This window comes from Panthera pardus, unplaced genomic scaffold, assembly GCF_024362965.1.
Source record: "Panthera pardus isolate Hobbes unplaced genomic scaffold, ASM2436296v1 HiC_scaffold_25, whole genome shotgun sequence".
NCBI lineage: Eukaryota > Metazoa > Chordata > Mammalia > Carnivora > Felidae > Panthera > Panthera pardus.
The window spans coordinates 21,082,092-21,095,226 of NW_026526821.1; the positions used below are offsets into that span (position 1 = coordinate 21,082,092).

The window sequence follows — 13,135 nt, forward strand, 5'->3', positions numbered from 1 at the left end:
CCTCCGGGGACAAGTGTCTTGGTTCCCAAGCCTTGAGCCAGGTACGCCAATAACACCGTCGCAAGGCTGCCGCCGGAAGGGACCGCTTATCTGGATCCGTGCTGGGAAATGATGGGCACCCTGGGACCCGGAGGTGGATTCCGCCTCTCCTCTTCAGTTCGACCCCCTGATGAATCTGACCGGGCCTATCCGCTCCCTCGGACTCTACCCGAAGAAAATCGGAATGCTTCGTTTGAACTTCTACCCACACACTTTGGTGTTGGCGGCAGGAGTTCGGAGATGGGCCTCAGCTACCCAGGCTCCCTATTTCTTCCAGTTGCCTGAATGCGAGTCTGGAATGGATGTCCTACCCACGAGGGTGCAGGGTTTCTTCTGGGGCGCCTAGAAGGCTGGGTCTCCGGACCCTCACCCTCCGGACTCGCTGTGGGGGAGGGGGGAACCCAGGCTCCTGTAAGCTGAGCACAAAGCCCGGAGCAGGACGCAAGGGAGTGGATCTAGGCAAGTCCGCGGAGGTGGCAGCCACTGTCCAGAACCTGCCTACTGTCTCCTTTGTCCTTCTAAAGACGGGAAGGATGGAGCTGGTGCAGCCTGACGCTCCCACCTTCCCATCCACTGCAGCAGCCCGGGCTTTTTCTGAAGACTGCACACCTCCCTGCGACTCAGAGTGCACCCCAGGGTCTGTGGACCCACTGAGAAGTGGCGGGTAGGGAAGGGAGGGGTGGTCAGCTTCGGGACTGAGAGACATCAGAGAGCTTAGCAAACAGGATCCTCTGCTCAGCTCTGGATCCTGAATGCGCGACAATAGTGACAAGCGGGATTAGGAGACAGCGGACATCCCAAATAGCCCGTTTAAATAGTCAGAACCCCGGGCAGCAGAGGGCAGATCTTATCCTTGTTCTGCTCCATAGCTGCAGAATCAGGATGGTGCGAGGTCACCTCTACCACAGGCACGCCCACTCAATGCTCTGCACACACGCACGCACACACACACACATATTCATCAAGGCTCTCACAAGACTTCCGTCCACCCCACACGCAGATCTTTATATCTCCTACACATGCGCATACAGGCCTCCACAGCCGTCGCTGAGGGCAGGGAGGATGGACATTGTTCTTAGGCAATCTCCCCGTGCTTTCTGGTGCAGAGATCACACCAAGAGAATTCGTTCCAAACTAGTCCTCTCTGACTTGGTGGCGGTGACAAAAAACCTCCCGCACGGCTACTCTCAAAGTGAGAGAGGACCCCAGGAATGGCCCAGCCTTCCTGCATTCCTGGATCCCGTATGCTAATTCTGACTGTGACCCTCGGCAACCATGCCCAGGACTGGCACCCCGCAGTTGGATCTGCACACACACAAAAAGGACTGGACCCTCTAGGTAATTAAAAAAAAAAAAAATCCAACAGGCTGCTCAAGGAGAGGGGAGACTGGGATCCAAATAGCTCAGGCTGTTGATTCTAAACAGCTAGATCTCTTCGCTGTGGCTGTGTAAACCTCCGCTTGGACTTGAGGGGGGATTTCTTGGGTGAGAGATGCCTGGGAGGCCGGGTTGGCCCCTGGCCCTGGGAGCCCTGGGAAATCCACAACCTGAGGCTGATTTCCTTTGTATAGTATCTTCACAGTCCACAATCAAGTGTGAATTTCTGCATGCCTTTGTTTATTGTCTTTTTTCTTTTTTGTCCTTTCAGGATTGGAGGTTGAGAGTCTCTGGAATGCTCTCAGATGGATTCGGAACAAATCGTATCTTGGTGGCGGCAGGGCCCTGGCCACACGGAGACTGCTGCAAGCCCCACAGGCTCCTTCCCCTGCCTCCCCCCAAACACCTGGAGAGCCTCCTCTTAGTGCTTCTCACTCCCCCCAGGCTCTCCTACAGGCGCTCTTCCATCCACACCTGCTTCACCCGGTCGGGCCAGAGTCGTTCCCGGCGCTCCAACGCTTTGGGATCCCCGAGGGCGCAAAAATGCAGAACCGACAAGAAGCCCGCGCACCTTTGTTTCTTCTTTATTTACGGATATAATTAATGTACCGCACTCTAAATTAGAGATAGATTTTTTTTTCTGATATACATTTCGTCTTATTCACCACGAGCACACCACACGCACAGTAGAACAGTTCCACGACCTGATAAATTGCACAAGATGAGTTTGGATTCCTGAAAACCGGCAGGCAAGCCGGCCCTGCCTTGGTTTCTCGCCTCCCCGCTTCGTGGAAGGAAATCGCCCACCCGAAACGGATTTCCCGGCCAGCCTTTCCCTCTGCAGGGTTGAAATGTCTCTGGAATGGGAAGCGCTCTTGCTGGAAATGGCTGGACGCTGCAGATTCCGAGCACTGGATGGCTGTGAAATGTCCCCCCAAGGTCAAGTTTCTGCGCCTGCGAGCTGAGCCCCTTCTCCCTCCCTTCCCACCCGCTCGGTGACAGGGACCAAAGAGTAGGGGGCCCTCCGGGAAGGACAGAAAGCCCTGCCCACAAATTCGCCCCCCGCCTCCCCAGAAACTAGGGTGTTGTGGGAAAGAAAGGACAACAGAAACGCAGACGCGATGGATTGTGGATTCCTATCCCTCCCACCCCACCCCACCCCCGTCCCCAATAATCAGAAACTAGGAACCAGAGATGTTTAAAGCTTGGCTTCCCAAGCGCGGCGGCAGGGCGCACAGGGCTGGTGGGGGTGGGTGGGGAGGGTGGGAAGGGCGCGGGAGCGCGGGACCCCTCCCGCCCTAGTCCTCCGCGTTGGTTCGGTAGGCCTCGATGAGGCCCTCAAGCGAGTGCACGAAGCCAGACACACTGCAGATGCCACCGATGACGAAGATGGCGACATCGAAGAAGACTTGGTGCCACAGCAGCTTGCGCCAGAGCAGGCGCAGGTGGAAGAGGCTGGGCAGCAGGAAGCAGAGGCCGGCGCCCGTGAGACTGCCGGTGAGGCCCATGAGCAGCGCGAAGTGCGGCACGTAGATGGCCATGAGCAGCGTGAAGACGACCAGCGCACAGCGCAGCGTCAGCCCCCACGATTTGAGGCGCCCGTCGCCGCCGTAGCAGGCCGGGAAGAAGGCGCGGCTGCCTTCCTGGAAGAGCGACTTCTCCAGCACCTCCACAGCAGCGAAGAAGGGCAGCGGGTAAGACAACAGCGCCTTGGCCACCAGGAAGATGTTGACCACGGCACGGATGGAACCGGGCAGGTTATCCGTGATGACCTCCTTGGTCTCGTCGGCCCAGGTGAGGTAGGCGACCAGCGCGAAGAGGCCCTTGAGCACGCAGGCGGCGATGTGAGTCCAGTTCATCATGCAGTGGAACTCGCTGGGCTGCTGCATGTTGCCCTCCAGCGAAGGCAGGAAGATCTGGGACGTGTAGCTGAACACGATGATGCCAATGGAGATGGGAAACTTCTTGACGTCGATGTAGAACTTGACCTTCTCCCAGGCCCAGTCGCGTGCCCGTGACAGGCAGTAGGCGATGACCAGGATGTTGATGACGAAGTGGGCCAGAGTGCACAGCAGGCTGAACTTGGACACCGCCTTGAGGTTCTTAAGGAAGGCGCAGGGCAGCAGCACGGCGGTGGCGATAATGGCCCAGGACTTCTGCGACACGGGCAGCCCCGGGAAGCTGTTGTACATGAGGTTGCCGCTGACCACCACGTACAGGATGCAAGTCATCACCAGCTCGATGATCTGCGCCACGTTCACCACGCGGCCTCCCAGCGTCGGGAAGCGCGGCGCGCAGCACGCGTTGGCGATGGCCACGTACGAGTCCCGCACTCGCACCACCTCGCCGTCCTCGTTCTCCTCGTACAGGCACGCGATGAGGATCTTGCCCGTGTAGCAGCACACCACGGCGGCGAAGATGATGAGGAACAACCCTAGGTAGCCGCCGTGCAGGATGGCGTAGGGCAGGCCCAGCACGAACATGCCCTGCGGAGCGGAAAAGGGAACCAGACGCCGGGGCTCAGCGGCAGCAGCCTCTTCAGAGGGGGCCTAGAGGCGTGGCTTAAAACTGGGGCCGCGAGGGGGCGCTACGCGGAGTGAGAACGGGGCTTCAGCCCCGGGGAAGAGAGGTTAACGGGCGGCTGCAATGGGGGTGTCCCGCGGCCTCACCGGGGGAAGCCCGGGCGTCGAGTCAGATGGAGAGGGAGGTGTTCAAGGACGGAACTGAGAGGGAAAGGTGCGCTAAGGGCCGGGAGGTGGGGAGGAGGCTGAGCGTGGGGTCAAGCCACAAGGAGGGAAAAGGTAGATGGAGATATTTTGGAAGTAGATAAGAAGGGGGTGGAGGGATCAGAGCCAGAAAAGGGCGGTGAGAAAGGTAGAGAGCTGGGCCTGAGCCACTAGGAAGAGGGGGTGAGGGATTTTAGGTGCGGCTCCAATGGGGTACAGGGAAGCTAACGAGGGCCTAAGGCCGATTGGAGAAGGGAGCATTATAACAGCAGGGGCCGGGAAAAGAGCTGGGGTAGGGCGGAAGAGGGGCTACAGGTGAGCGAAGCAGAGGGAGGCCAGAACGGAGGAAATGTGAGAGTGGCCAGAAGGCCCTAGGGGGGAGAGGCCAGAAGGGTAATGGCGGGGTGGGGGGGGTGGGGGGAGGAGAAGCGCGAGCAGTGACTGAGAGGCTAAATCAAGCAGGAATCAAGCTGTGGACTCAGGCGGGCGGACTGTGGAAGGAAGGTTTAGAATCCACAAAGAGAAGAAAAGCTAACGAAATCCAGGGTTTCCGAGGCCTCCAGGCCTCCCGGCTCCCACCCTGGCCTCCCTCCGGGCCTATGGAACGGGGCCTTCAAAGACGCCCCTGGAGAAGGCGGGGGTGGCAAGGAGGCGGTCGCGGTCTCCTGCCCCCGGTTCCGCACCGCCGTCTCGCAGGGCCCGGGAGCGGGAGGCGCCTCGGGCCCGACCACTTAGTGCGCAGGGCCCTGCTCAGCCCGGGTCCCCGAGCAAACCCGCCGCGGCCCTCCCGCTCCCGGGAGGCCCACGTTGTGCGCCCCAACGACCGTGCGCTCTGGGGACGCGAGGGGGACCAAGCCACAGGGCCCGGGGGCACCTAGGGCTGAGGCCTCCTCCGCTCCGCGTGCCGCGGCCTGCCCGCCTCCGCCAGTTCCGGGGGTCGTTGTGCGCATTCCAAACCCGGTCCCTGAAGAGTCCGGCGCCTCCTGGTGGGGAGTGGGGCGTTGCGAGTAGCCTGAAGGGGTGGCCGGCCTGGAGAGTAGAGGCAGTTCAGAGCATCCAGAGGCGGCTTCTCCAGGGTCACATGCGGAGAAGCTGGTCGCCTCTTTGCGGTGTAGCCGGAATTTCGGGCGAAAGGGGTGAGTCTGTGCGCAGAAGCACCGAGGTACCACGGGCCATTTGTGCTTGTGTGGGCACATAATATGTGTGCTTATGTTTGTGTACACCTGTATGTCCCAGTAGGGCTGCACTTGAGAAAGTGGGCTGAATCCTGTTTGCACGAGTCTGCGCTTGTGTGCCTGTGAACGTTCAAATAGGTTCGTGTGTGTGCTTGGTATGTCCAGGTATGTGCTTGTGTGGGGGCGTATGAAGGTGCGTTTGAGGCTAACCCCGTGGTCTATATATAGACGCATGTCGTGCGCACCTGTGCCGGGAGTTTGTTCGTGCGGGAGGGGGTATGTGAGCCTGTGTGTCGGTGCCTGTGTCACAGGAGGAGACTCCCACCTCAGCAGTCCCCCTTCTCTTTTCCTCCCCAACATGCAGCTGTGAATCCATTCCGGAGTCCCGGGAGACACCGTTCCCTCCAATCCTGATTTTCCTTCTCCCTCACCACTCCCCGATCCCCCTCCTCCCGTTTCCCTCCCTTTTGCAGGGTCTCAGGGCAAGTGCCTCGGACCAAACAGCAGCCTGGCTGTCCAGCGGCTGGCGCCACTGGAGGGAGCGCGGATCTGGGCGGGAGCCGCCGCTTGTAGGGTTGCAGATCCCCCCCGCAGGGCTGGGAGGGAAGGGGGAAGGCGACGTCCTGAGGAGGGGAGGGGGGGTCTCTCGGCCGAGATCGCCCGGGGACTCAGCTGGGGGTACGGCCTGGTTCTCTGAGCTAAAGGAGGTGGAGGGTGGGGGCAGGCAGAGCAGGGAATCCCGCGCTCACCTGGATAGCGTTGGTCACGTTCCAGCCCGCCTCCCACGCCGTGATCTTGGGTTTGTCGTGGCCCCCGAACTCGCCACCGGCCCCCAGAGCCTGGTCCTTGGAGCCCGAGGGCGGCAGGGGCGCGCCTCCGCCGCGCTGGTAATGGATGTCTCCCTCGACGGGCGGCTCGGCGCCCTCGTCCCCGCAGGGCTCGCCCTCGGTTTTCAGGATGTCCATCTGCAGGCCCTGACGGTGCTCAAAGTCGAGGTCGTCGCAGTGAGCAAAACCCACCGCCTCCTCGTCGGTGGCCGCCTGAAAACCCATCCTGGCGAACATGCCGCTCACCTTGGCCTGGGACTTGTTGGACACCGTTGTGGCCACGTTGGACAGCTTGCTGCGTAAAAGGGTGGCCATGGCTGCGGCGGGGTCCGTGGAAAGGACACAAGGGGCTGGGGGCGCGGGGGACGCGCGGCAAGGCGGCGAGGGCCAGGGGGGCGCGAGGCCGCTATCTTCGCTCGCTTTCCCCGCGGCGTCCCAGGGCGCTCTGGCTCATGACCCCTTCGGCTGGCGTTTGAGGCTCGCTCGAAGCCCACCCCGCGGGCGGGCGGCGGGGCTGGCGGAGCGGCGGCGGCGAGTGCACTGCGGAGCTGCCGCGGGGCGCGCGCTGGGCTGCGGAGGGCGGCGGCGGCGGCGGCGGCGGCGTCAGAGCAGCTACGCGAGGCTGGCGCGGCGCCCCCACCCGTGCGCAGCCCAATGCGCTCCCGCCCCTCGGAATCAGGCGGGGGGCGGGCGCTGGGGAAGGGGAAACACCCGGAGGCAGGGGGTGCGTGGGGAGGAGGGCAGCGAGAAGAAACAGGGTCGCGAAGGGACTCGGGAGAACTGAATGGGGGCCGGAGAGGGGCGCCCGCGGGAGGGCACCGAGAGGGAGCGCACCGGGGAGGGGGCTCGGAGGGCACGGTGGGGGGGCTGGAGTGCTGCATTTCTGGGGGAGGTGCTAAGCTCGGATCCTAGCCCTTCCCACCTCGCCGCGGCAAGGAGGGAGGGGGCCGGAGCCTGCCGATTCTAGCGGTCCCGCGGCGGCGACTACCCCCTCCAGAGCCTGGGAGGCTTTCGGCCCCAGAGCTTCTGGCCAAGGACCAGTCTAGACGTCCAGAAAGGCAGCGGGGCAGTTACCTGTCTCGGGCGGCGCCGGCCGTCTGGGCGTCTATCTGTACCAATTACTCACACTGAAACCTGGCCGCAAGCCCCCTTCGGAGGCAGTCCGTCCTGGTCCAGTTTCAAGAATGCTCAGCCGGGCCTCGGTCACCGGGCTGTCTCAACCCGTCCAGGGACGCCGCGATGGAAGCGATTCTGCGGCTCGTTCGCCACCAACCGCTCTCCATCCGCTCCAACCGCCACCAACCGCTCTCACTTTCTTTTCGTTGAGGAGTCTGGAAGGAGCAGGACTTCGTGAGGGCCTTTCTCGACAGCCTCTTGGCGGGTCTGCGAATGCACACGCCGCACAGGGGCTCAGCCGGTGTCCGGCCCAGAGGGAAGAAGGGCTCGCCGCGGGCCCGGGGCGCAGAGGTGCGCGGTGCGCTCGCCGAGGCGGTGAAAACCTAGATCGTTGCTGATGAGTGGGGTGCTCGAGTCAGAGAGCGACCCTGAGACAAAGACCGATACTGTATCAGATACTGCTACGGGCTGAATCTGAAAGGACTCCGAGGGTGAGATTTGGTAACTGTGTTTATTCTGTACATGTGTGGTTTCGTGCGCATTTCAGCCTGTGCGTGCGCAGAGCTTGTGTGCTGGATTGTGTGCATAAGTGTTGCCGACTGGCTTGCCTGCGTTTCTGCCTGTGTGAGCCCTTTTGTAGTTGTGTCTCCGTGAGGGTCCACAGCTCGGTAAGGGTCCCTGCGTGTGTTCCCAGCTGGGCTCCCGCCGGGACGACTCCTGAGCAGTAAACAGCAGCTTGGCCACCTGGCTTCGGTGGAGGAGGTCTAGCGGCTGTGACTGGGGTGGGAGTGTGGGGAGGGAGAAACTGAAGGAAAGGAAAAGAAAGCGATCCCCAGTCTCCCCCTCTCAAGGCTCTGTCTCTCTGAGAACCCCAGTCTCTCCCCCCCCCACCCCCCCCACCCCCGCCCCTGTAGTATTTCTAGATTAGCTCACGTCAGCGCACAAGTAGGGCGGCCTGAGGGCTTTGACCAGCCAGTTGGAGCTTCCTGGACAAGACAGGCTTCCCCCCTACTCCCTACCCCCCACTGCCAGTGCCTTCCGGTCTCCCTGAAGCTCTTCTCCAGATAGGAACCTCTGCCACATTGGACGGAGATGCTCCCTTGATCCCTCCCCAGGTACTCTCTTATATTCTCCCAAAAGCCTGCTTGCCAGAAGCCAAGACAGAAGCCCACCCCCTAACCTGAGCAATCCAGTCCCCTGCACTATGAGGAGAAGATACTGCCAAGAAAACCTCCCCATAGAGCCCAGCTCCAAACACAGACCCCCCAAGTCACGATATGACCTAGAACAAAGAACAGAAATCCTTCCTCCCCAAACACAGATTGTCTCTTCCAAGGAGACTTGAAATAGAACTGATCTCCCATCCCAGAGATCATCTTCCACTCCATCCCCAAAGGCTGGGGAGAGAGATCCCCTCTCCCTACAGACTCCTACAGGCAAAGATCTTCACCTCCTCATCCTTATCCCAGCTTTTCTGTTCCTGGTGAAATTCTTTAGTTCCACACGAGGTGGTCCAGGCAGAGACTAGGGGTCCCTAGTGTCTTCCTCTACCCCATACACCCCCACACCTGGGGGTGGCCATTGATGCCTTTTGACAACTATGTATCAGTTGGTCATTCCTGATTTATGGGTGGATTTATGATGGTCCAAAATGCTTATCCTCTCTTTCCTTTTCCCTTATGATGTTTGCTGCTGTAAGACCCAAGGTGGACTGGGAAGTTCTTTCATTAGTGAGAAATGGTGTCATTCATCATTCATTCATTCAGCAAACCTTCTCAGCACCCTACTGTGCATGTGACTCTCTTCCCACTGTTGTGGGAACCACCAAGACAATGCAAGCATGACCCCTGTCTAGGCTCCCGTGGCAATTCTTGGGTCGGTGGGGACACTGGAGAACATTCAGTCCAATCATCCTTTCTGCGATGCTTACACCGTCCCTAAAACATCCCAACAGAGCCTTACATTTACAGATAGGCACACTCAGGCCTGGCAGTGAGGTGTCCTGCTCAAGGTCATTCAGAGCCCAGGGTAGAGGCAGTCTAGGCCGCAGGAATCCCGATGCCCCTCCTGTGCCTTCTCTTCCATGACCTTGTCTGTCCTCCCATCTCCTCTCCCTGGTTGTTTGGTATTCGGTCACCTCACCGTCAAAAGAGATGAAATTTCGAGCAGACGTTAGTTCTTTTGGCAATAATTAGATGCCAACATTGGAGGAGGAAAGCCTCTGTATCCCTCTTTTTTTTTTTTTAATGTTTATTTATTTTTGAGAGAGAAAGAGTGAGCAGGGAAGGGGCAGAGAGAGAGGGAGAGAGAGAATCCCAACCAGGCTCTGCTGCCACAGAGCCTGACTTGGGCTCGAACTCATGAACCATGAGATCATGACCTGAGCTGAAATTAAGAGCCGGATGCTTAACCGATTGAGCCACCCAGGTGCCCCTGTATCCCTCTTTTCTTGCTATTTGCAATAAATGCCTCTTCCCAGGCCAGGGTGGCATGCTCCCAAGCAGCCTTCCTTTACTAGAAAATTCTGCTCCATCATGTATTAGCTGTGTGACATTGGACTACTCACTTAACGTCCCTTAGCTTCTACTTGCTCGACACTAAAATGTGAAAATAATAACAACTGCCTCATTCGGTTCTTGAAAGGATTCAGTGAGTCCTGTATACAAAATGCCGAGCAATGGACGCTCAGTGCCCGATGCATGGTAGAAATTACTTTATCATCCTGTTGTTGTTGCCATACCAGATAGCCAGGTCTCATTGTTTAGGAAAAAGTGAGTGTACAAGAGAAAGTCTGTGATTGGGTGTGAAAGTCAGAGTGAGTTGGCATGTGCACTCTTCTGTCTTTGTCTCACCTCCCTGTCCTCACGCCTTCCAAGGAAAGGAATGGAGGTCAGGAGTTGGACGGAGGGCAGGGGACCTGGCAGGCAGCCCCAGGAGGCAAACCGGACAACCTGCCTAGCTGGTAATGAGCTGGGCCTGCTCTAGTGAAGCCATCAACCTCCAGATTCTTCTGATAGCTCCTCTAGGGGCACCCTCGCGAGAGGAATTTGCAGCAACGTGGCCCCCTGCGTTGAAACAACACACACATATACACATACACTCACACAACAGAGGACAAGCCAACCGACAGATGCACAAAGAAATGAGGACCAGCACATAGCTTCAAGTACACTGGCAGATTTATACTGGGCAACGCACACAGGTCAAGGACAGGCCAGCACACAGACACAAGATTTGAACTGACACTGCCTGCCACACAAAGAAGCCAGGACAGACACCCACAGATGGATCCCCATGCGCACCGGCACCCGGATAATAGACTTAGACACAACAGCAGCACAGGACAGGCATGGACGTGGAGAGTTGTGCACACACTGACAGACGCCCAGACATGGGAACACACATGCAGATTCACACTGAGACCGATAGGCACCCCCGAATGAAAGAATACCCCTATATGATTACTGAAGGGGAAAATAGGGGAGAAAAAAGGGAGGAACAGGGTGGAGGAGACACAAAAAGGAACGTGCTGGAAGAGGGAAGAGGAAGACAGAGGGAAGAGGACATTCCAGGCAGGAGCACAAAAGAGAGAGGTGCCACTGCCTCCTTTTGGCCAATGCCAGAACCCAGACCTGTGACTAAGAAAATGGCAGCTGGGAGGGCTTGTGGAGGGGGAGGAGGACCTGTCCCTGCAGCCCACCCTGGGAGTGGGGGCAGGGGCTCTCCTCTCAGGGCCACACAAGGTCCCAAAGTCTTGAGGGGCTTGGGCCGCATAAGAGGGAGTGTGAGGGGACCCCAGGACCCCTGCCAAGCCCCCTGATACAAGGACAGTACTCTGGATCAGTCCTGAAGCCTGGGCCCAGGGGGAAAACGTATCCCTCTCCCAACATGAGATCCGGTCTCTCTGTTTTTGATGCCTTCAGTACCCAAGGGGTTAAATGCCTGGCTGATGGAGTTGGAGGCCACTTTTGGGGGGAATAAATAGGGTTAAATAGAACTGGGCTTATCTGCCAGAGCAGGCAGCAACATGGGGGATGGGGCAGGAAGCCCTTGAATTAATGGCCTGGAAAGCCAACATCATGAGCATCATTTCGGGGCTGAATGATCACAGACAGACCCCCTCCTCCTCTTCCTTTTCCAGAGCAAGTTCTGTCTGTGAGCCTTTTCCTGCTGAAGGGACAGAAGCTGGCTCTATACATCAGGCCCCCTCCCTCAAGCTGGGGCATTGGTGAGGTTTTCCTACGGCTGGAGAAAGCCACAGCTACCTTGCCTGAAACCGGAACTCAATTTCCTGATGCTGTGTCTATGGGCACAAAGGAGGAGAGGGACCAGCAAGGCTGAGGGTTCCAAGTGGAACAAAGACCCCGATTCTTCCCCTGCTTTGGTGTGACAAATCAGGTGGGACCATGGAGGGTATCAGTGCTGCCTCTGATAGCTCAGGGTAAAAGATATTAAAATACATTAATGACTAAATATTAGTGGTTTTCCTTGCTGAATTAGCATCCCATCTCTGGGGGTATGCAGGCAGAGGCTGGATTCCTATCAGGGACAATGTCCAGGGGAGTCTTGTCTCAGGGCAAGGGAGGCTGGATTTCATAACTTTTTATTTTATTTTATTTTATTTTATTTTATTTTATTTTATTTTAGAGAGAGAGCAGGGGAAGAGGGCAGAGGGGGGGAGAGAGAGAGAGAGAGAGAGAGAAAGGGAATCTTAAGCAGGCTCCATGCTGTCAGCATGGAGCCCCATTGAGGCTGGATCACACAACCCTGGGATCATGACCTGAGCTGAAATCAAGAGGTGAATGCTCAACTGACTGAGCCATCCACGCGCCCCAGGATTTCATAACTTCTGGGCTTCTAGGGCCAAGGCTTCTGTGAAGGTGGCTCTGAGAAGAGTCCAGGGCCAGGGCCCATGGGGACCCAGGCCTGGCCCTCAGCAGCCTTTGAAACCAGAAGAAGCTGCCTGGAAGTGAAGGAGGAGCGCTGGACCAGACTTGATGGGTTAGATCAGTGATTTTTTGACTTTTTCTGGGAGCACAGCCTCCTGTTATGCTGGAAAACAGGGAACACAGCGACCTCACTCCCCGCTGGGTACCCAGTGCACAGTAGACACTCAATAAACATAGGCGGGGTTGTGTTAAATTGATGTCATAAAACCATTTGCACCCATGATCTTTCAGTATAATTGGTTGAAGAAACACACATACACAATGGCCAAAATCCAGCCCTGAATTCTGGGTTCTGTAGCCCCTCTAAATGGATCTGTCTTTTATGCCCACATCACCTTCTGCAGAGTTGAAAGCTAGTCATGCAATACGCATGTAAGATGGGATCTTTGTTCAGAACGGGCTTGGGGTGCACACACAGATTCAGGGACTCCTTTCCAGACCACTCAGCACCCTTAGGAATCTGTGGGTCACTGGTTATAGCGACTGGGAGAGACAGCCACGGAGGAGGCTCTGAGTCTGGTGAGCCCTGCCTCGAGGACCCCGGGCTCCAGGAGTGCAACGGGGCTCCTGGACCCTCAAACCTTGCTTGTTCTCTCTGCCGGGTAAGGAAGGACACAGTGACAAGGTGGCCCTCTGCAGGCCAGGAAGAATCCTCAGAAACAGACCCTGCCAGATCTTGATCTGTAAGTTCCAGCCTCCGAACTGTGAGAGAATTAATGCCGGTTGTGTAAGCCACCCAGCCTGTGGTGTTTTGTTACGGCACTCCAGCTGACTAAGACACTGAGGGCCTCTGCCAGCCCCTGACCAGCACTAGCTTAGCAGGCAAAGATTTTTCTAGGTCACACACACGTCACACGGACTTTCCAATTCTCTATAGCCTGCGCATGATGACTCCATGGCCTTCAGCTTAAGAGCCCAATCTGTTA

At 57.8% G+C, this 13,135-nt stretch overlaps 1 protein-coding gene across 1 annotated transcript; it reads right to left on the reverse strand.

Annotated features, from left to right (window-relative positions):
• Positions 1-1,984: 1,984 nt before the first annotated feature.
• SLC32A1 (solute carrier family 32 member 1) lies at positions 1,985-7,027 on the reverse strand. Its single transcript, XM_053890258.1, has 2 exons — positions 6,067-7,027; positions 1,985-3,902 (listed from the first exon to the last, which is right to left on the reverse strand). The coding sequence occupies exons 1-2, from the start codon at positions 6,457-6,459 to the stop codon at positions 2,715-2,717; spliced, it is 1,581 nt and encodes a 526-aa protein (XP_053746233.1). The 5' UTR covers positions 6,460-7,027; the 3' UTR covers positions 1,985-2,714.
• Positions 7,028-13,135: the final 6,108 nt, after the last annotated feature.